General features: G+C 36.9%; 1 protein-coding gene across 1 annotated transcript in view; it reads left to right on the top strand.

The window, feature by feature from the left end:
• Window positions 1-25,044, top strand: part of LOC127423363 (AT-rich interactive domain-containing protein 5B-like) — a 177,402-nt gene that overhangs the window by 9,756 nt on the left and 142,602 nt on the right. Inside the window, exon 3 of the mRNA XM_051667609.1 lies at window positions 15,326-15,560. Coding sequence (XP_051523569.1) covers window positions 15,326-15,560 — 235 coding nt within the window. The remainder of the gene's footprint in view (window positions 1-15,325; window positions 15,561-25,044) is intronic.

Here is a 25,044-nt window from a genome sequence, read left to right as displayed (position 1 = left end):
GCAAATGTCCCCTTTTCGAGTGGCAGTAACTTCAAAGGATCCGGAGAAAGGTGCTAATGTCTTATTAGTTGCTTATTTGGATACAAATTCTAAAGGTGGAGAGTTGGAACTGTTGCACGGGAAGCGTGTGGCAATGCTCCAGACACATCAATGCTGCCTGGCATTAGTCCGTGTTTGTGTTTGAATGCCTAAGACATGTTTATAATTCCAATTAAATCAGCACTCCTCTTGTAACATTCCAAAGCATGTTATTAACCTTTTTTTTGTGGCAGGTATGTGCCACAGATACTATAATATATGTGCTAGAAAAATAACTAAATATTTCATTTATTTTATACACTCATAAATTAACATTCTGTCATAATTTACTCACTCTCATGTTGTTCCAAATCCCTATGTGGAACACAAAAAGAGGCTGATGGCGATGGAAATGACATTTTTAATATTTTTAAAATTAGATGGCCAACCCCTTTGTCCTGCTAAGTCTAATTTCATAGCTAACAATTTATGTATCCTAACTACAAAAAAAAAAAAAAAAAAAAACAATTTATATATATATATATACAGGTGCATCTCAATAAATTAGAATGTCATGGAAAAGTTCATGTATTTCAGTAATTCAACTCAAATTGTGAAACTCGTGTATTAAATAAATTCAGTGCACACAGACTGAAGTAGTTTAAGACTTTGGTTCTTTTAATTGTGATGATTTTGGCTCACATTTAACAAAAACCCACCAATTCACTATCTCACAAAATTAGAATATTTTGACATGCCAATCGGCTAATCAACTCAAAACACCTGCAAAGGTTTCCTGAGCCTTCAAAATGGTCTCTCAGTTTGGTTCACTAGGCTACACAATCATGGGGAAGACTGCTGATCTGACAGTTGTCCAGAAGACAATCATTGACACCCTTCACAAGGAGGGTAAGCCACAAACATTCATTGCCAAAGAAGCTGGCTGTTCACAGAGTGCTGTATCCAAGCATGTTAACAGAAAGTTGAGTGGAAGGAAAAAGTGTTGAAGAAAAAGATGCACAACCAACCGAGAGAACCGCAGCCTTATGATTGTCCAGCAAAATCGATTCAAGAATTTGGGTGAACTTCACAAGGAATGGACTGAGGCTGGGGTCAAGGCATCAAGAGCCACCACACACAGACATGTCAAGGAATTTGGCTACAGTTGTCATATTCCTCTTGTTAAGCCACTCCTGAACCACAGACAACGTCAGAGGTGTCTTACCTGGGCTAAGGAGAAGAAGAACTGGACTGTTGCCCAGTGGTCCAAAGTCCTCTTTTCAGATGAGAGCAAGTTTTGTATTTCATTTGGAAACCAAGGTCCTAGAGTCTGGAGGAAGGGTGGAGAAGCTCATAGCCCAAGTTGCTTGAAGTCCAGTGTTAAGTTTCCACAGTCTGTGATGATTTGGGGTGCAATGTCATCTGCTGGTGTTGGTCCATTGTGTTTTTTGAAAACCAAAGTCACTGCACCCGTTTACCAAGAAATTTTGGAGCACTTCATGCTTCCTTCTGCTGACCAGCTTTTTAAAGATGCTGATTTCATTTTCCAGCAGGATTTGGCACCTGCCCACACTGCCAAAAGCACCAAAAGTTGGTTAAATGACCATGGTGTTGGTGTGCTTGACTGGCCAGCAAACTCACCAGACCTGAACCCCATAGAGAATCTATGGGGTATTGTCAAGAGGAAAATGAGAAACAAGAGACCAGAAAATGCAGATGAGCTGAAGGCCACTGTCAAAGAAACCTGGGCTTCCATACCACCTTAGCAGTGCCACAAACTGATCACCTCCATGCCACGCCGAATTGAGGCAGTAATTAAAGCAAAAGGAGCCCCTACCAAGTATTGAGTACATATACAGTAAATGAACATACTTTCCAGAAGGCCAACAATTCACTAAAAATGTTTTTTTTTATTGGTCTTATGATGTATTCTAATTTTTTGAGATAGTGAATTGGTGGGTTTTTGTTAAATGTGAGCCAAAATCATCACAATTAAAAGAACCAAAGACTTAAACTACTTCAGTCTGTGTGCATTGAATTTATTTAATATACAAGTTTCACAATTTGAGTTGAATTACTGAAATAAATGAACTTTTCCACGACATTCTAATTTATTGAGATGCACCTGTATATATATATATATATATATATATATATATATATATATATATATATATATATATATATATATATATATATACACACACACACACACACACACACGCACACACCAATCAGCCACAACATTAAAACCGCCTGCCTAATATCGTGTAGGTCCCCCTCATGCCGCCAAAACAGCTCTGACCCGTCGAGGCATGTACTCGACAAGACCTCTGAAGGTGTCCTGTGGTATCTGGCACCAAGACGTTAGCAGCAGATCATTTAAGACCTGTAAGTTACTAGGTGGGGCCTCCATGGATCGGGCTTGTTGGTCCAGCACATCCCCTAGATGCTCAATCAGATTGAGATCTGGGGAATTTGGAGGCCATGTCAACACCTTGAACTCTTTGTCATGTTCCTCAAACCATTCCTGAACAATTTTTGCAGTGTGGCAGGGCGCGTTATCCTGCGGAGAGAGGCCACTGCCATCAGGGAATACCATTGCCATGAAAGGGTGTACGTGGTCTGCAACAATCTTTAGGTAGGTGGTACTTGTCAAAGTAACATCTACATGAATGCCAGGACCCAAGTTTTCCCAGCAGAACATTGCCCAGAGCATCACACTGCCTCCGCCGGCCTGCCTTCTTCCCATGGTGCATCCTGCTACCATCTCTTCCCCAGGTAAACGACGCACATGCACCCAGCCGTCCACATGATCTAAAAGAAAACGTGATTCATCAGACCAGGCCAACTTCTTCCATTGCTCCATGGTTCAGTTTTGACGCTCACGTGCCCATTGTAGATGCTTTAGGCGGTGGACAGGGGTCAGCATGGCACTCTGACCGGTCTGCAGCTACGCAGCCCCACACGCAGCAAGCTGCGATGCACTGTGTTCTGACACCTTTCTATCACAGACAGCATTAGAGTTTTCAGCAATTTATGTTACAGTAGCTCTTCTGTGGGATCGGACCAGACGGGCTAGTCTTCGCTCTCCATGCGCATCAATGAGCCTTGGGCGCCCATGACCCTGTCGCTGGTTCACTGGTTGTCCTTCCTTGGAACACTTTTTGTAGGTACTAACCTACTGGGAACACCCCACAAGCCCTGCCGTTTTGGAGATGTTCTGACCCAGTCATCTAGCCATCACAATTTGGCCCTCGTCAAAGTCACTCAGATCCTTACGCTTGCCCATTTTCCTGCTTCCAACACATGAAATTCAAGAACTGACTGTTCACTTGCTGCCGAATATATCCCACCCCTTGACAGGTGCCATTGTAACGAGATAATAAATGTTATTCACTTCACCTGTCAGCGCTTTTAATGTTGTGGTTGATCAGTGTATATATATATATTTTACATGGTTTGCATCATTTGGAAGGCTTACAGCTGTGATAAAGTGATATTTACCTTGATGTTTCTTTGTTTTCTTAACACATCACTTCACACATCATATTTCAAACATGCTCTTCACTGACATTTTGTTAACTTGCTTAACAAGTACACTAACATTTAGAACTTTAATAGGACAACATTTTTTTGTTGTGGTGAAAATGACGCCACAACTGTGAGACAGTCATATGTTTTGATAGATTGAAAGATATATTGATAGAAATCATTTTCACACTTTACATATTAAACTGGTTTATGTTTATTTCACTCTTTGTTTAGATTATCATAGTTTTAAATGTGTTATAATTTGTATTTTTAGAATGGATTTTCATAGTTTATGAAATCTAAAATTTGGTCATGATTCAATTTGATTGGATCTGATCCGATTAAATTATTTAAGAACGATTCATAATTATTTTCAAAAATATGCAGAAAACATATTAAAAGGTTTTACTGAATATTCTTAATTTAGACAGCATGACTTGAGCTGAGTTACAGATGCATTTAGGATCAAGGAGTTTTGGCTTATGTGTGGCTGCATATATAAAAAGAAAAATAATACTCCTGTTACATGCATTAAAGATCTGATATGAATAAAGGATAACATAATGCAACATAATTTGATGCAAATATTATAGTGGTATAGATTTACGTATCATGTAACGTTAATATTTATTGCACAAAAAATTACTAATGAAATATGTCATGCGCATACAGATAACACCCCTGTTTAAATCAAGCTGGGTCATATAATTAAAAACAATCTATTAGTAGTGTACAAAGGCGGTTTTACATGGTATTGTACCTGCAGTTTTCCCTATTCTTTTCCAATGGAAGAGGCGGCAGAACAAAGGCCGTTCTGCTTGTTAAGCACGTTCACGGGAATGTTTACCTTTTTGCGGCTGCCAGGTGTCATTGACCAATAACGTGTAACTTTAATCAACAGGTATTTAGCTTTTAAGTGGTTAGTTCCCTTCAGAACAGTCTAATATCGCTCCCTATTCCTTATATAGTGCACCGTGTTTGCATTCACTATAAAGAGAGTGAGTGATTTCGCTCATTCACATTTAGTTAGGCTGTGTTCTGTTCATGGTTAAACTATTTTATGGAAAATAATGCATTTTATGGAGAGACAAAGTGATATAAACATAATATATCGTAATTCGAGAAGAAAGTAGCAACAATTAAATTACTTTGGTCAAATGGATGCAAACAGTTATGAATAATAACAGAAAACTGAACTAGTCTGCAGCATCCACCCATCCATTTACACGCTTATACCATGTAGGGTTGCAGGGAACTTTCTTAATTTAAATTAGCTGTTTTCTCTTCAATCTCACGTGCTCCACATCTTTTGCAAGAAGGCTCTTGTAGGTTAGGTTTAGGGTTGGGGTTTGGGTCAGGGCATATGGTAAAATATGCATTCCTGTTGGCTGTATAAATAATTTATATAAACTAAATATACAACTGACTTTTGCCGCTACTCTGCTACACTTCACCCAGAATCTGGAGCGCTCACATGCTTATACTAGGAATGTGTGGAATGACTAATTTCACTGACGTTTAAATGAAAATTTTGGAGTTGACTAGTCTAAAAAGAACGAAAGCATCAAAAACCATCAAAAAACATTGTGTGTTTATGTGACCCATTTAAAATACTTCCTATAGCCAAATCCGATGCTAAATTCTGCTGAAAAATGTGCATTTATCTGCGACATGCTTGACTTGCATTATCATCATTGTAGGCTACATTAAATATAGAACTTGACATGCATTTAATGAATCAACATTTGAATGAATAGTGCAGCACCAATAGAGCAACCCTAATAGCCTGTTCTAAATGGAAATCATCAAGTAAAATTAACTTAACATATTAAAACAGCCAGGGCATTGTTGCAAACAATTCACAGGTAAGCCAAACCTACGAGAGAGAAAAAATGCTTTAAAAAGTTGTGCGTATTTCACTACGTGCATTAGCCTATAATCTAATATGACAGGTGTTCGGTTAAGAACATTAACCAGTAACAGTTATGATGGCTAGGATTGAAAAAAAAATGTCTGTGAGAAATGCACAATAAACCTAATGTATTGTTCTAAATGTGACGTGCACACAGAATAAAAGATAGTTTAATCAGTTAAGCAGTTAAGCAGGGTAAAATTGTTTTGCATACCGTGCCTAAAATAGTCATTTTCTAGGCTACTTACTCAAAAGCATTTTTGATTAACAAAATTAACATGTCAACCAGGTCCGGTTAAAGACGGGACCTGACTCACCTGAGGCGATTATCCTGAACTTGAAAAAGCCAGTTCAGCTGGAGAATGACGTGCAAGCATGCACAGATTCAAAGATTTATATATGAAAACATCCATAGCTACTCGCAAGCCAACGTTTTGGAAATCCGCTTCCCGCACCACCACCAAAGTGATTTCTATAGCTATTTTGCTGGTCCTGCAAGAGGACATTTTTCTGCGCGTGTTGCGAGTGAGAAAAGGAAGAAGCATGCGCAGCCTGAGATGAAATGAAACTTTGTATACATCTTCTCCAGATATCCTCTTTTTTAATAATATTTGTATTATTAATTATATTTAAAATGTGTAACATTAACATGACAGTAATTTAAGCACAGCCTTTGTAATAATATAAAGCCAAACGCAAATGTGTAAAAATGCCGAACAGTGATAATGAGGAAACATATTGACCGACTAGTAATTCTAGTGTCGACTAGCAGCATCAGAACCCGTTTAGTCGACTAGTCGACTATTCTCGCACATTCCTAGCTTATACGTTCAAAAACACTTCCAACTACGGCCACTGGGGGCAGTGCTTCGAATTACGATAAGCACAGACCGATTTCAGCAACAGAACTTTCGACTGACTGTCAACGAATTCAGTCTGGGTTATATCTGTCGATTGATGAATGACTAATCATCCATCCTGACACATCACTGGTTTATTTACATGTTCCATTTATCTGAATAATCACGACACAATGATGAGACTGTTAAAACATGATTACAAAAAGCCTTTTTTAAATACTTTTAACCTTTAAATTGCATTTGATATTTAATATTTCTTGTTTTCCTTTAACCTTCAGCCAAGCATTACGAACAAACATTTGCATTGTCTCTCAAAGCTCTCATGTTTCATGACAAATGGGTTTAATTTTGTAAGGCAGTGTCATCATATTTCAGTGTGGCTCACACTGAAGCGCCGCTGCACTTCCATGTCCAATCAGTGCGCTGCTCGACAAGTTCACACAAACGGTTATTGTTGGCTTTGTGGTGTTGAAGGAACTGAATTAGATTCAGGAGAGATTTCAGCTGCACATCTGTAAGTTATTTCTGAATCAGTTTATGCCTGTTTGACAGCAACTGTGCTAATTGCAGCAGGATAGAGCTGCGGCTCTCGTCTTTAGTGTGACTGTACAAAACAGACGGTTAATGCAACACTGTAATTTTGAGAGGATAAAATAAACTGACAATTTGTGTCTAAACTTGGATACTTTGTAGCTCAACAATGTTTCTAGTTCAATATTAAGTTGTTCAGAATGAACTTCTGTCTCTGCGGATAAGAAAAGTAGAAAATTAAAAAATCACCAGAAGTGCAAAAATAATCACTGTTTTTAAAACATTTCCTGGACACTCCATCAGTCTCCCAATGTTATTATGTCAGGCTGGATGGGATGCTCCTCAAACAAACAGGGGTGCATTTCCCCAAAGCATCGTTAGCCGACTATGGTCGCAAGTTCCATCGTTACCAACATACTGTAGTTCACCGATTTGGTGTTTTCCAATACCAAAGTTCCAACGAACATTCGCAAACAGCATCACAAAGTTGTGTGGTTGGAACTACAGCTCTTTACCTGTGGTTAGAAGCATAATTTCTTGTTAGATTAATGTGTGGACATCATTTGACTTCGCTGAGGCATCTGTATTTTTTATTCTAGATGTATCTTTCATTCTGTCAACACTTTGACCATATTTACATGCATTTAAGAAAACAGCTTATTCCATGGTTTTGCAGAAAGCGGCATTCTGAAATGTCACGTGAATGCGGATGCAGCCGTTAAAAGGATTAAAGGCTGTTAAGAGAAAGCATTATAACACACACGGCTTCTGTCGGTGAATACGGCTTATGTGTTTATGTTAACACATAAGTGGCGTTTTTGTAGATTTTTGAAGAGAGCGCATATGCTTTTGTGCTCAGATGCATCGAGGGAACCCCGAAGTCTGATGTAAAGGGAAATCCCACTATTGCTGCACAATATATCTGTAGCATTTACATGATTTTGAGTCTTCAGCAGCTTTTATGCATTAAACAGCTTTCTGGTGTATGTGTAAATGAGCTACTATCATTTGATATCTGCAGAAGTTATTACTCCACCCCCTGCGTAATGACATTAACAACAGCTCTATATTGTTGAACCTATGTGTTTAGAACGATGGATGTGCAACATTGTTACTGTGGTTTCGGAAAACAGTCGTGACTAGCTAGTTAATTTTCTCAAACGATGCATCATACTATGTTGGTAAAGCAGAGAGTTACGTAGTTGTATGGGAAATTCACCCCAGAGCGATTTTTGATTGCACCACAAAGCCACAGTGTTGACACTTTTTTGGGAAATCAACCTACTAATGGCTTACACTCAGTAAAGAGAGAAATCAAATTTCATTTTAGGTGACTTGACTACTGCCATACTAAGCGAATAATGGTAATACAAGTGTAAGGGCAAGATTGGATTGTGTTCTTTGAGTGCCTTGCTTGCTTCAATATTTTGATACATAAAATTTAATCCACAGGTGAGTGCCATTTTCTTATTGTCTATTAAGCTAAGTATGACAATATAAGACAAATATAAGAGCTAGGATTGAGTGTTATTAACAATATATTTGCGATGATTTTGCTGGTGATATATAATTATGCAAGAGTGTGAATATCATAATTATTTTAATGCACTTTTTATATGGCCATTAAGTTTTTTAAAGACAGTGTCGTTAAATTAATTTTGTGATGAATCCCTGTCTCATGATTCAAGAATATGAGGGCATAAAGTGATAGAGTTGGTACGTTTGATTTATTTCCGCAAATCAGTTCTAACTCTCTGTTTCAATGAATTGAAATCAAGACACATGTTCCTGTGTGTCATTTGTTAATCAAACATTTGTATTTGTTTTTAGCTAGATTTTGTACTGTACTTTATTTCTCGCATTAAACATTTTGAATCTCCTTGGCAACAATTACTATTTGATTAACATGATGGTTGTTCACCCATTTAAACCATTTCAGAAAAAAAATACATAAATTGAATATCACCAAGAAGATGAAAAATATAGAGCTATTATTGTCTTAGCTATATTGCCCTAGTTTGAGCTCAGTATGAGATCAGTTATTCAAGCAGAATACCTGATTTAACTTTTAACTAGAGTTAAAAAGACCTCCTAAAGATCTGCAAGGCACTCTTTCACGTTAGCAGGTCAGTAATTAAATGGACATGCAAGCAGGTGTACAAATCTGCAGTGACCTGGGGAATTCTTGAGCTGACCCCTGAATCAGCGGAGTGAGACGGGCTCAGCATGACACTGGTGGAGGGGTTTCTACACCCCTCTACTTTGCTACTCTTTACAGACCCTTAAAATCTAATAACAAAGAAATAATTGTTAGGAGCAACTCTAAAGACAAAACATGGAAGGGTGTTTCTTAAACTTTAGTGGTAGATTTGTATTAAAACAGATTTCAACTTTTTTCTTTTTGTTTCTCACATTAAAACATTTTACCATGACTTCATCATTCATTTGTAGTACTTTTCAAATGCCTTTTATGTGCAATGGCATCATTTCCACCACAACAAACAATTTTGTCCCTTATAAACTTTTTCCAAAAGTTAGTGTAGTTTTTTAGCATGAGCATGAGCCTTATTGCTTAAATGAAAATATGACTCTAGGAAATATGAAACATGTGATGTTTGCAGGAAACAAAGGAAAATCAAGGTAAATATAAATTATTGTGCATCAGGTCATTTTGTCAAATTTTGTAAAAATTGTGAAAATTTTATCTCATTGTTTATGTTTAGGATACATAAAATGTTAGCTATGAAATTAGCCTTAGCAAGCTCCCGAGAGCTCTAATTTTAAATACATTTTTCGTGCCAGCGCAAAGCGCAAGTGGGCGTGGATGGGAGTGTTTGCACTACCTGTGGGTGTATGCGCACAAACTGTAGGTATATTGTATGTTGTGGTGCAAATTGCAATTAGCTATTTTCCTGAGAAATAAGTCATTGCGCTGAGACAGTTCAACAGCAGGTCTTATCTAAGCGCAAAGTCTAAACTCAATTCCTGCATTTGCAGTTTGCCGATTCCACCAGCAGATGGTAATAAAGTTAATGTTCAAACTCTACAAATATCTGTAGTGGAACATCAAATTATGTCCCTGACAATAACGTTTTAAGAAACACAAATTTATTAGATTTGTGATAAAATATCTATAGGTCATTGTTTATTTTTACAGTTGTCGTTTATATTTATAGTTGCATTTATGATCTTATTTGTAATGGTATTTTTCCACCTGTTATTGTAGAGTGATTTTTAAGTCACTGCCAAAGGGGCCGGTGGAAGAAGTTGGACAGAGTTAAATGTTTGGATTTGGTATGATTTTTTGACCATTTTGTTATGTTGATTATATTTGCATTTTCTTTGAAGTGTAATTTGAATTAAGAAATATTTTTGGTTAAATTATTTTTGTTTCAATAAATAAATTACATTTTTCAAAAATGACCGGTAGAAGTAACATGTGTGCTGATAAAATTACTGTTAATACTAGCCATGATTTGTGTCAGTAGATGAAAATTATTAATAATACTTACAATCTTTATAATTTAACAGAGCCTACATTTACTGACGAGAAGCACATTTTCCATGCGTATAAAAATATCAAAATGTCACAAAGAAAAATGCCTTACATTTAACAAGGACACAGTTAATACATAAAAGAGGTAATCCATATTTGTATTCTAATTCATTGCATACAGTCCATTTACACTACCAACTTCTAATGAATGTGCTGTCTTTGTTTATATCGCTGGTGCTTGACAGGGAATAGACTACATAACAGGACACAGACTGTGCCAGAGAAGAACCTCAGAATTAAATTGTACTTGACCCAGTCCATTAGCACTTTGCATGTGTAATTTTACCAAACCCACTTATGCCTAGACTTAGTGCATGCTTGGATGAAAATACCTTAACTTCATGGCCATGCCCATTGACTTTGCGCTAAAAATTTAAATGTATAGTGCTGCACTCAGCGCTAGCACTCTTAAAATAGGGCCCTTTATGTTCTAAAAGTCCACAGGGCCAAACATGTCCAAAGTTAATGTAAAACACCTGGAAACCTTTTAAAGTGTACATATATTGATCTTGCTCATTACATCACTTAAAATGGATATATAATTAAAATGATATATCCATAAAAATGATAAAATATATAATGGATAATACTGTAAATAAAACAAGCAGGAAGTTTGTCTTTTTATTTTTTATTGTTTTATTTGTTTCCTCCTAAATTAATTTACTCAATGCAATATTGACACAATATTTTAATGAAAGCAGTTGGGCACAGTTAAAGCTTCAAAGTGGTGGGGCAGGTCACATGATCTTGTAGTAAAGTTTGCTGTGTCGCCATCAGGATTAACAGTGTTTGACCGACTTAACTTTATAGATGCATGAAAACAGATGCCTAACTGCTCATTATAGAGAGGTTACATTCATTTTCATTCATTTTTGTGCTGCAATAATTTCAATGTGTGCAATTCTGAGGGCAGCATGCAATCGTTTTCCATTTATTCTCATTATAAGGGAAAAAAAGGTAATTTAGACCAGTGGTTCCCAACTGTTTTTTCTTCAGGACCCAGATTTTAAATTGAATATCAAGTGGCAACCAAAAATTAACCTTGCTTTAATATTACCATGAACTGCATAGGTCCAACAATATAAAAAAGTATTAACATGACATAGACTGAGTAGACAAATGTACACTATTGGTTTTTAAATGTCTCTTAAATTTCAATGGTTTCATGCTGTCGGCAGCAAATAATTCACCACACATGCATATGGTCAGCCTATTTATTGTGCTGTCTTAACTATGCACGATTATATGGTTATTTGCATTTGATTATTTGCATTTTGCATCGTTTTTGATTAATGTCCAAGACAAGAACACACCTGTAATCCATTTTTGGGTCATGACCCACCACCCGAGAACACCTGGTTTAGACTGCACACTGCAGTAATATTTGGACGTCACAGGGAGTGCTATGTAAACATATAGGAATGCATACATGCCTGTATAAATTAGAAGGAAATCATAGAGAATGCAGTCATATCCTTCCATTAGCTGCTTTTATTAAGATCTAACCCCCTTCAATTTGTATTTCTCATATGGTACAGTTATGTAGGCTGAAGAGAAGTTACATTTCCATCCCATTACGCTGTCTGTGCGAGAGATAAATTGTTTGTTTGACAGCATGAAAATGGGGCCTATTTTACGAAACCTAAAAAGAAACAGCCCATAAAAAGGACGTAATTAGACATGGTCTATACAGTATAAAGTTGGACTTCCTACAGACCCAACAATCGGTTTCTGAAAATAAGATATGCTGTTATTGGGTCAAGCTTAGGAAACACAGCTAAACAATTCAACGGAAACGTTTAGTGATTTTTCTCAGTGCAGTGTAGTCAGTCAAAAGAGCACATTTAAGGAAACTCTGTTTTACTAACGCATCTGTTGACCATATTCCCAATATAACCAAGAGCATTCTGTTATGCTGTGCCAGGTCAAAAGCAAAGCTCTTGCTTCACTTTTATATATGAATAATGCAAGCAGGTCTTCAGGAGTCACTTACTGTAATTATTTTATTGCTTTTGTGCTGTGCTGTAAAAAAATTGCTCACCAAAATAGTAAAAATCGAATTTATTCACACTTGTGAATGTCGGTCTAAACTCGTATGACTTTCTTTATTTTGTGGTATACGTTTGAGCGCGTTTACATACACGATCTTACATGATTATGCTTTATAAGCTGACAACTTATGAGGGTCATGTAAATGCCTCAGACTGTTTTCCTTTATCGGGGTTAGGGCAAAAACAGTTTAAGCTGATTTTCAAGTCTGATTGACAGGTAGATTTTTGCCCATTACTCCGATTTCGCTCTGCATGCAAACACTTTTACCAGCATTCTTACTGGCGTATCCAAAGTGTTGTGCACATGCATGTTTACGTTCTGACATCAAAAGCAGAGAATAATCCAGTGATTTCAAATCTCACGTAAACACGTTTTTCTTGCATTCTGTGATTTTTGTATTTAGCGGAATTTTGGTAGTTATTAGCGTTTTTGTGTGCATGTAAACACACTCACTGAAGAATTTCACTCTTTAACACATTATGAATGAGGACTGGGACTGTCAAACTTCGAAATTACAAAACAAGCACCATAAAGTAGTCCATATGACTCATGCATTATTTTCTAAGTTTTCTGAAGCCATACAATAGCTTTGTGTGAGGAACAGTTAAAAATGTAAGTCATTATTAATTGACAGTCTTCCCATCCGCTGTAGCTCTAAAATCAAATATGGCGGCATTTACGCCAATGACGGTTGGTTACGAGACATGCGAAAACCAATGTCATTTGGCATCAATGGTGGCAGCATGCCATGTTTGTAGTCCATATGACTTTTGTAGTCCATTTCAAAACTTTGGAAGACTTTGAATATAATGTACTCGTTGTATGGATGACTTTTATAATGTTTTTATGGTGCCCAATTTTACTTTTTCAAAATCACTTTTTTATATGGAGAAGAGTAACCAGGATAATCTTTAAAAGGTGCACTCAGTAATATTTTGATTTATGTCTCCTCTGACTTACACTAGCTGCTTTTTTCACTATTGGGCCAGTGCAAGCCAGGGCTATCAACTGGCCAGCTGGGGCCAATAGCCTCTGACCTCGAACTGCAAGACCAAAATCGATCTACGTTCCCACCATCTGGCCAATAGCTTGCAGCGTTGCCCTAAAACTGCCCTTAATATGCCGCCCTGGTGCCAGCATCACACACCTCACCCATTTTACAAGCAAAAGGGAAGCTCAAGCTGAGGTATCATGTTATCTAGTTATCTGGAATATCGAGTTTGTATTGAATGTAAACATTAGCTAACTAGCAAGATAAATTAGCGATAACAACTCACCGACTGTAACTGCCATGATGTCCCGAGTGGTCTCTCCACTAACAGCGGGAAGATGTCCCAGCACACCATCTATGAAAGTTCATTGAACCGTGGAAAGTCATTTCTTTGGGCACCATTTTTGTCCATTGTGCATTTTAACATATTTGTACTGCGCCCGCATTTTGTTATAATTTTTTTTCCTCAAACCTGTACCATTGTGCGCTGGATACATATCCTGACAAGTTTGGCGAAACTCTGTCTTTGACATTGAACCCGCCTTAATCCCCAGTTGGCCCTGATTGGCCCAAGGGTAATCGGCGGGCCAAAGGCCATTGGCCCCAAGAAAGCCCAGAGGAGGCAGGATATAGCCCTGAAACTGACAGTGGGAACGCAACTGGCCCTGGCATGCACTAGCATGCCCTCATTTGGTCCGATTGTGGAAACATGGCTATTGACACCTAGCAGCATGGATGCAGCATCATTCAAATGCAATAGTTTTCAGTTACCGATGCCATTGTAGAAATTCACTATTCACAGTCAAACCATGATTAATTTAAGCCACGAGTGAATGTGTCTAATAACAGGGTAGTTACTGAGATATTCGGCTGGTCATGTGATCCTAACATGGCAGCCTAAAACAGAGCATAAAACAGCTTTCATAAGGTTACTGATATGACTTCTTCATATCAGATCTGATATGAGACTTCATCTCATGTGTGTGGCCATTTTATACATATGTTTCAAAATTACTATTAATTTCTTTAGGAGTACAACTTTTTTATTAAGGAAAAAATGTCACTTTTAGGGTGCTTTCACACTATCCTTTGTGTGGATGATGTGAACGCTGTTTTCTGAACACAGGTGTGCACCATCGAACAGCACCCGAGTCCACCTTTAAAAGGTGCTCTGGGGTACAGTTCATTTGAACTCTGTATGGTTCACTGCTGATATGAACGTAAATGTCCTAATTCACAGAAGTGAACCGCTATTGATGATGTATAATTTGCTTTTTTACAGGCTCCCCATCGCAATTATTATGGTATAATGCATTTTGTTCATACCTGCTAGTCTCCAAAAAAATCATCCTCATAGAAAAGTTCACATTCTTCACATCTTTTGCAAACGTTAGCAATCTTCACGTCATTGCACATTCAGTGTATACTGGGCAGAAAAACGTAAGTGTCGTTCTTTGCATGTAAATTGTGGTGGTAAATGCAAATAAACCAGTAATTCAATAACACAGTGAAGCTGATGTATTCTCAAGTTGTTACCAAGCTCTGTTGGTAAACAGCTGCAGCTTGTACTCATGTTGATGATGCAATCGGACCAAATAAATTATTCAGGGATGTGATTTTGTCTATGCATTTGTTCTTGTGCCGTAGTCTTCTTTCAGTTAAATAGTAACATGATGTTCTGCTGGAGTAATTATATCGCTTGGTGTGCACCGTCTACAGAGTGGGGCAAGGCTGAGAAATCAGTGCCATGTTTTTATTTAGAGATGTTTTCAATTGAAATTCATGAGTGTTTAGCCTGCTTTCTCTGTTACACACTCAAACTGACTCACCCCACCTGTGTCCTGCCTCATTTCATATATGTCTCTTGACAGGACGAAGTTATCGCAGTCTCAGAAAAGGTCATTGTGAAGTTGGAGGATCTGGTGAAATGGACGGTGTCAGATTGGTCGTGTTGGAAGAAGGGTCTTCGGGCCATGCCCCTGAAACCCACCATTCTCAAGGAGCTCAGCAAGAACTGCCAGAAAGAAGTGCTCCACAAATACAGAGAGTCTACACTCAACAGTGGCCTCAACTTCAAAGACGTACTCAAAGAGAAGGCTGAACTCGGTATACAGTATGATTTCTCATTATGCACACTTTCTGTTTGTCAAATGACACTAAATACATGAGAAGACAGAGTGAGAGAAGGTGACAGTCTTGTATTTTGGTGCAGTGTTGAGGAGTAACTAACTAAATCTAACAACATTTTGCGGTAGCTTGACAGTAGTTCAGCATCTTTTGATAAAAGTGCAACTTTTTCAGTAATAAGCTACTTTTTGACATAATGCTACTTCGCTGTTTTTATGTTGCATTGTATTGCGTACTCAGATTTATTGCATAATGAACTGAGGAAATAACTCATCCTCCCATATGTAGCCTTTGGAAGTCAGATTCATTTTAGGGAATTAGTTTTAGTTGCTGCACAGAGGCTCTTGTGCAGCATTTTATGTCTTATTTGTTGCAGCTAATTATTTAGGTAAATGCTGATGTTTGTCACTTTTTTTCTGACTCAAATTATATTTTGTGTTCATTTTTGTGCAAGTTTAGTGCTGTCAACCTAATTGAGATCCTCATTGTTTTTTGTGCCTGATAAATTTTATATATATATATATATATATATATATATATATATATATATATATATATATATATATATATATATATATACACTGTATATTTAAGCAATATCACACAAGCAAGAGTGCTAAATGGCCCTACATCAGCACTGCTGTGATTTGGCCGCAGGCCGAGTGCTGTAGGCAATCACAGCAGTGCTGATTTAGGGCCATATAGCATGATTGCGAGTGTGATATTGCTTATATACAACAGTTCAATAAACAAGTACATTTTAAAAGAAAGAGAGGTGGAGAGTGTGCGATCACCTGTTGATGATGCTGTAGTCTGTTAGTCATCTTTCTGGAGATAATGTCATTTTGGTGAAATTCATCCTTTTTTCTCAGTGGAAAAATAGCCTTTCAAGTAGGGGTATTCCTCCCTATTTCGCGGTAGCTGGTGCGCAAGAGTCTTTCAGTATAGAAACCGCAATTTCCTCCACCAATTTGGACAGTATTTTCTCTCCAATGTGGAAATTCTGGTAAGAGGTAAGCGACTTGAGTTTGTGTAATTAATCAGTCTGTTGTGTCTCTCAGCTTTGATGAGCCTTAATGCTGAAGTTTTTAGTTTAAAGCCGTTTAAAGCAGTTTCCTAGCTTTAGTAGTTTAGTAGTAATATGAGCGATCATGGAGTGCTGTTGAATGTAAACACTGACTGACGCTGACTTCATGTCACCAACTGGCTCATATTACACACAAAAATGGTCTTTTGTCGCCACCTGCTGGCTAAAATATGTAATGTCACAATATTAAATGTAAAGAGACAGATAGCTCTTAACACATCTGCACTGCTCTTACGCCTTAGTTTAGAATGGCACGAACACAGTGAAGCATCCGAGTGCTGATGGTGTGAGACCATCAGTACTCATGGAACGTGGGATCAGATTCGAGGACCGGAACTAACTGTTTTATATATATATATATATATATATATATATATATATATATATATATATATATATATATATATATGTACACACACACACACACACACACACACAGGGTTTGAGATGAACACCCGCCAAACTGCCAAATGCGGGTTAAAATCGGCAGTGGTGGGTAACTCTGTCAGTTTTACTAGCCACTTTGGCATTAAAAATTCTGTGAATGTCAGGCAACTCGGAGCCGCTGCCAAAGCAAATTTAATTGTAATTAAACCGCCGCAGCACACATCAGCGTACTCCAGAGATGAGACCACCAGTGCTCTGGGACAGTGCAGAGCGTGATTCAGTCGGGTTTCACTCGATTTCGTGGTGGCCGGCGGAGAATACAAAACATATGTGACCCATTTGAAGTCTACAGAGAAGATTGTAGTAGAAAGTTCTATATGGATAAAGTCAAACCTCTCGGACTGCTGGACAGCCCCTACATTATAATTTGTTTTTTCAGAACAAATACAATAGTTAATTAGAAAAGACTATCAACATTAACCTAACCAAAATAATGTGGAGCCATCCATGGTCTGACTTGTGGTAATGGCCTCATTACAAATGCCCCTGTTAAACAATGCTAGAACATGGTCTGACTTGTGGTAATGGCCTCATTACAAATGCCCCTGTTAAACAATGCTAGAACAATGGCAAGCTTAAATATAGGCAAGTACAATTTAGAATGAAGAGGTTAAAACTTCCATGAATTATGGACAAGTTATTGAAAAATTACAAATTATTGAAAATGTTTGCTCCTGTTCTATCCTACCCCTGTTCTAGGCTAGTGATAAAGCTGAGAGGCTAGTGACCTTGGAAAACTACTAGCCACAGTGGCGCATGTGCCAATTTTTTTTTTATTTCAAACACTATATACAGGTGCATCTCAATAAATTAGAATGTCGTGGAAAAGTTCATTTATTTCAGTAATTCAACTCAAATTGTGAAACTCGTGTATTAAATAAATTCAGTGCACACAGACTGAAGTAGTTTAAGTCTTTGGTTCTTTTAATTGTGATAATTTTGGCTCACATTTAACAAAAACACACAAATTCACTATCTCAAAAAATTAGAATATGGTGACATGCCAATCAGCTAATCAACTCAAAACACCTGCAAAGGTTTCCTGAGCCTTCAAAATGGTCTCTCAGTTTGGTTCACTAGGCTACACAATCTGCTGATCTGACAGTTGTCCAGAAGACAATCATTGACACCCTTCACAAGGAGGGTAAGCCACAAACATTCATTGCCAAAGAAGCTGGCTGTTCATAGAGTGCTGTATCCAAGCATGTTAACAGAAAGTTGAGTGGAAGGAAAAAGTGTGGAAGAAAAAGATGCACAACCAACCAAGAGAACCGCAGCCTTATGAGGATTGTCAAGCAAAATCAATTCAAGAATTTGGGTGAACTTCACAAGGAATGGACTGAGGCTGGGGTCAAGGCATCAAGAGCCACCACACACAGACGTGTCAAGGAATTTGGCTACAGTTGTCGTATTCCTCTTGTTAAGCCACTCCTGAACCACAGACAACATCAGAGGCGTCTTACCTGGGCTAAGGAGAAGAAGAACTGGACTGTTGCCCAGTGGTCCAAAGTCCTCTTTTCAGATGAGAGCAAGTTTTGTATTTCATTTGGAAACCAAGGTCCTAGAGTCTGGAGGAAGGGTGGAGAAGCTCATAGCCCAAGTTGCTTGAAGTCCAGTGTTAAGTTTCCACAGTCAGTGATGATTTGGGGTGCAATGTCATCTACTGATGTTGGTCCATTGTATTTTTTGAAAACCAAAGTCACTGCACCCGTTTACCAAGACATTTTGGAGCACTTCATGCTTCCTTCTGCTGACCAGCTTTTTAAAGATGCTGATTTTATTTTCCAGCAGGATTTGGCACCTGCCCACACTGCCAAAAGCACCAAAAGTTGGTTAAATGACCATGGTGTTGGTGTGCTTGACTGGCCAGCAAACTCACCAGACCTGAACCCCATAGAGAATCTATGTGGTATTGTCAAGAGGAAAATGAGAAACAAGAGACCAAAAAATGCAGATGAGCTGAAGGCCACTGTCAAAGAAACCTGGGCTTCCATACCACCTCAGCAGTGCCACAAACTGATCACCTCCATGCCACACCGAATTGAGGCAGTAATTAAAGCAAAAGGAGCCCCTACCAAGTATTGAGTACATATACAGTAAATAAACATACTTTCCAGAAGGCCAACAATTCACTAAAAATGTTTTTTTATTGGTCTTATGATGTATTCTAATTTTTTGAGATAGTGAATTGGTGGGTTTTTGTTAAATGTGAGCCAAAATCATCACAATTAAAAGAACCAAAGACTTAAACTACTTCAGTCTGTGTGCATTGAATTTATTTAATACACGAGTTTCACAATTTGAGTTGAATTACTGAAATAAATGAACTTTTCCACGACATTCTAATTTATTGAGATGAACCTGTATATATATATATATATATATATATATATAAATTATATTATTAGTAATATATATTATAAAGCTGGTTCCCTCTTAAATAGCTTCAGTGTAGTTAGCTACTTTATGTAAGTATGCTCGTAGTGTTGCAAACTACTTTTTCAATAGAGTGACTTGACTCAAGGTGAACTATTAGAGTATCATGTAGCTTGGGAAACTACATTTTCAAGTAGTTTTCCCATCACAGTAGTATTGTAGAAAAAGCACGATGGTTTGATTATGGTAGTATTTGAGTGAACTGCTATATCTTTATTATAGTAATTTCCTCTAAAAAGCACATGATAGGTTCAGGGAAAAGACACTGCAGACAAAGTACAGAGACCTTTGATGTATGTTATTAAATACTTATGTCTTAAGTCAACATGAAATGTATTTCACAACCATTTCACTTCCGTATTCTGCCATATTTCCAAGTGTAACGGGATATTCTGAGATGAATGAGAATCCTAACAGACAGGCATTATGGACCTCCTTGGATTTGTAAATATCAGCTAGAAAGAAAAATAAGATTGCAGATGCAGAGCAAGTGATAACAAAGATTATTATTATTATTTTGTTTTTTGTAATTACGTGCACTGATGAATCAAGCACAATAAGATCAGGAATGTGTGTTAAGGAAGTAAATAAATTCATTTTTGATTTTATGACCTTCAGTGTGTTGCTATGAGCATTTAATCACACAAATCCCACTTCACATATGTATTTAAATAACATTCAAGACAAAAACTTGTTTTTTGTCTTGACTAACTGCCTGGCTTCTTTGATAATTACACAGCATGCCTGTTTCTTTCTGTGATCATTAAATCTACTTTTTTATGTTGAGTAGAAACTAAGTACTTGTACATGATACAACAAGAAAGTGTTTAAGTATGACGCTTGTTTAAACAGACTGGGTGTCACTCCTGTATTCATCTCCCTTTGCGCTGTTTCCTCCTGCTATTTGCGTCTCTCATTAACTGAGAACAATATGGTGTGTAAATGCTCATTAATGTGGAGACAGATCACACCCAGTTTGATTACACTTCCTTTGATTGCTCGGTAAGAATCTGATTTAGCAAAACATTATTTGTTCAGTTCTTCAAGGTTATGCTCAATTTAAGCAAAAGTGTCTGTTCCAAAACAATTCTGAATGTTTAAACTTCAGGTTCAGGTGCAAATGTATTATTGGTTCCATATAATTCTTTGTTTAGATGTTTACGAGGCTGTTGTAATAAGAAGTAGCATGGCCAGTCTAAGGTAGTTGTTGACCGATATGGGTTGTATCAAGTAGGTCAAGAATGTACACACTACAGGCACACAAATAATCATCTGTCAAACTCCATGATGGGTAAAAATGGTAGTAATGTATTTTATTTAGTGGTTGACATAGTTACAGAAAGATTTCACAACATGAATTTTGTACAGTAGGTAGTCAACCAAAATGATCCTTAGTCTCCCTTAGTTGTTGGCAGAACAAGCTTAACTTGCATTACAGTCACCAACAGAATGGTTGTGACGTTGCGAGAAAGAGCTTTGAGGCGTTCAGCTCTCGCCTATTGAAATTCTATGATTATAGCACCCCTTAGCAGTTTAGAGCTGCTAATAGTAATCCACACGGTAACTGTGAGGTTACTAAGCCTTTTCTGGCTGAGAACCATCTGCAGGGTAGGTCAGTATTGCGGATACCACCTGCTTTATTACTATACTATAGCTGTAGAAATTGCTATAGCTGGTTTGTAACTATATTAGTATGCATTGTTAAATTGTTGCATATAAATGAAAATGATTGAATATCATACTTACGTTGTCATTTATTGATAAACATGCCTTGATTTTTTTAAAATACATTTTTACTAGGGGTGGATGTTAATGGGCTGCAGATTTCCTGATTTGATTCTGATTCACAAGCTTCATTTCAATTCCAATTTTGTTTCGATTTGATTCCAATATTTTGAGTGTATTTTAGGTACGGTACATTGTCTATTTTGCTTACATATTAAATAAATAATCTCTCAGCTAATGCTGTTAATTATACAGGGGACCTTCTAACTTAGTACATTTCGAAAATATGCATTTACATATTTTACCATTTTGGTCACATTTTAGCTTTTTAAAATGAACAAATTCCATGTATTCCATCAATAAATACGTGATATTAGGAAATTGAAAATATTATATGTATCTTTTTAAGAAAAGTGGCAGTCCAGCGAGAGTCTCAGAAGTGTTTTGGTTGAGCACATATCAACCAGAGTGGAGTTGCACAGTTTATTTACTGCATCCGTGCAATGTGTGATTAGAATGAAATGTTTCTATTTTGTTGTTTTTGCTCTACAACTGACTGAACAAGAGACATTATTGAATGACAAATGGATTGTGGGGATCTCGTCTTTGGACACACGTTACACAGAACAAGCTAAACCAACCTTTTACTCTCAACCTGCAGTGAAAGGATCTCGGTGATGAACTTCACTGGCAAGTGAAATCTGAAAATGTACCAGCCAGTGGCTAATCACAGACATTTTTATTCGCATAGCGCAAAACTTGGTCGCATATGCGAGAGATTTACTCGCATTGTTGAGGGTTGTGCATAGAGTAAAAGATCGACCTTGGAATTTTAAGAATCAAAAACGGGATCATTCAAATAAAGATCACGATGAATTAGAAAATCAATATTTTTACCCAGCCCGTATTTTTACCAGAGACTATGTATTTGAGATGGAGCGCTTGTATTAAAATGAATGGGAGAACACCCAATATGGCAGATGTTCTGCCTTACAGGTAAAAGAGCCAATCAACTTTCAGATAAAAACATCGCCTATTGTTCGTCTCAAGAATGCACATGCACATTTGCTGGACCAGCCTAAAATTTTTTGTTTTTTAGCATGATCTGAGCCAAAGAACCACAATTTATGACACCATTGTTGTCAGATTTTAATTCTGATTTGAAATATGTTGTATGATCGTAATCTTGAGCAACTGTTTTGGAGATTTCAGTCTTTCCCTATTCAAGTAGATAGGAACTGTACTTTTATGCCACTTGTATCTATAGGAAAAAGCTGCCTGGGTGCATTCCAAAGTGGACTGACTTGCCTTGAAAGAGACTATGGTTTTTTTTTGTTTGTTTACTGCATTTTACTTCTTCCATTATACATATAGAATTTATTTTGCTTAATTTACAATGATGGAAATCTTGGTTCCTCTAATTGCCATTTCAGAGCAAATGCATAAATCTGTCTGTTGCTGGCAGTTAAAAAAGGCCAAACCGAAATATCACTGATTCTTCAAACTTGCTTCTTTGGAACAGACAGAATACTGTAGAATTCAAAAGAATACATTTTTAATGCATCGCATTTGAATGTGTTCTGAAGCAGGTTAAAAAGCCATTGAAGGATTAAGCATACATATCACCCCCTTCATTTTGGTCAATATAATACTTATGTGGTAGTGGAGGGGTTTTTACTTTGACAGTTACTAGAATTTGCATATGTCTTTGTCTCTGAGTGTGAAAATAAACATGCTTTTGAGTGGGCTGATGTATGAGCTTCCTATGAGATAATGGATGCTTTGTCACTGTAGCTTACGTGCAGGCTACAGCTGCAAATTACATTCAATAGCTGGACAAAAAAAGGTTTGTGATGTATTTGCTGTCGATCGTGTAACCTTATTATATGTGTGCCTGTTGTGTGTACATTTTTGTAATTTTAATAAGTCGCTTTTTAATGACTGTAGGAGAGTGTTTGCGTTGTCATGATGCTAAATGAATTTGCTCAGAGTGCCTTGAGATACACTTGATAAGCTACACTGAAAAAAAAACAGAAATATATTGGCAGCTGTGGTTGCCAGTATAATTATGTAAAACATACAGTACATATGTAAACAACTTTACAGAACAACCTGTAAATTGTACAGTTTAAAACTGTTGTAATTTACATGACCACGATGACACTGTAAAAAAAAAGAAAAAAAAAGAAAAGAATCTGTTAAATTTACAGTAAAAAAAAAAAACATCAAACTTGATATTAACCTTCTGAAACTGTAAAAATCCTCTTTTTACTTTATAAGGTATTGTTAATCACCGTAAAAATTACAGAAGAGCACATGTTGACATGAAGTTCACCAATAGTGGCTCTTCTAGGAGCAATGACCAATAAACACTTAGAGACAGTGCTCAGTGTCGCTCACACAAACACTAAACACCATCAGGGTAACACATGTGAAATTGAAATAATGCAGTAAACATTAACTAAACTACATTAAATTTAAAACAGAACACCCCAATGTACGTAACTGATATTAAAAATAAGAAGAAACATAACTGTTCCCATAAAATATAATGAAATATGATGGGTCATGCAGGGAATTATTGTTTTTTACTGTAATTTTAACAATAATTTACTGTAAAAAGTACATGTACTCTCTTGTTAAACATAATGTAAATTTCTACCATTAATTATACAGGAAAATCATACTTTTTACATCTAAAAAATTTTATTTTTACAAAATGTTATTGTAAAAACTACTGTATTGTCTTTTAAAAAAAATAAATATATATATATATATATATATATATATATATATACATATATAAATTCTGTATATTTTACTCTTAATATTCGTTAATCAATTAAAGTTTTATTTCTATAGCATTTTTACAGTCTTATACCATTAAAATTGCAGACATTTTTTACAGTGTAAATATCCTGGAACAGGACCAGGGACCATCTCTCTCTCTCTCTCTCTCTCTCTCTCTCTCTTTGTTAGGAATATTCAGCAGGGCAACTCTGTCAGTGTAAGACTTTAATTAAATTAAAACACTCATTTGAATCAACCACATCAACTTAGTGTCCACAGCTGACATTTGTGTGTATTCTCAAAACGTCCATTTGTCATTTAAAGGAAATAAATGATCATAAATTACAGGGTCACACTCATGTGCCTTTAAATATGAGATCAGAGGTGGTTATGAAATGGATTTGGATTGAGTAGAATGGTTTCCCGACATGTTGTGCTTTTATTTTTTCACCTGGGGAGTTTTGACGCACCTTTTCTCAGGTTAAGATGGAAAGTTGTCTACAAGTGTTATGACAGTTGAGTCAGTCACTTATAAAAAAAACATTCTGCTCATGTTGTTGTTAAAATAAGACATTTGGATATAATTGATGACAAATAAAAACGCAGTTGTTCACCTGCACAAATAGGGGGTGTTTTAATAATTAAAACACCCCTGTCTGGTATGTGGATGGCAGCCAGCAATAGACTGCCAAGGCAATTATGAGGAAGCCATAAAAAAATAGCATTTATAATCAATTCACACATTGTTTATCATCTTAAATGCAGTATTGCAGTATATTTTGCCATCTATCTGTCTGTCTGTCTGTGTATCTATCTATCTACAGTATTTGTCTGTCTGTCTGTCTTTTGAGAACCTTGCGTTCTGATTCACACAGTCTGCAATAATTTGATTTTTACAGGTCTTGCTTTGCTGTGTGCTTTTGACAGAGGGACTGCAATAATTTTAGCCCTGTCTCGAGGGAAACGAGAGGATAGCTA

This window comes from Myxocyprinus asiaticus, chromosome 32 (assembly GCF_019703515.2).
Source record: "Myxocyprinus asiaticus isolate MX2 ecotype Aquarium Trade chromosome 32, UBuf_Myxa_2, whole genome shotgun sequence".
Taxonomy (NCBI): domain Eukaryota; kingdom Metazoa; phylum Chordata; class Actinopteri; order Cypriniformes; family Catostomidae; genus Myxocyprinus; species Myxocyprinus asiaticus.
This window is presented reverse-complemented; position numbering and strand designations above follow the sequence as displayed.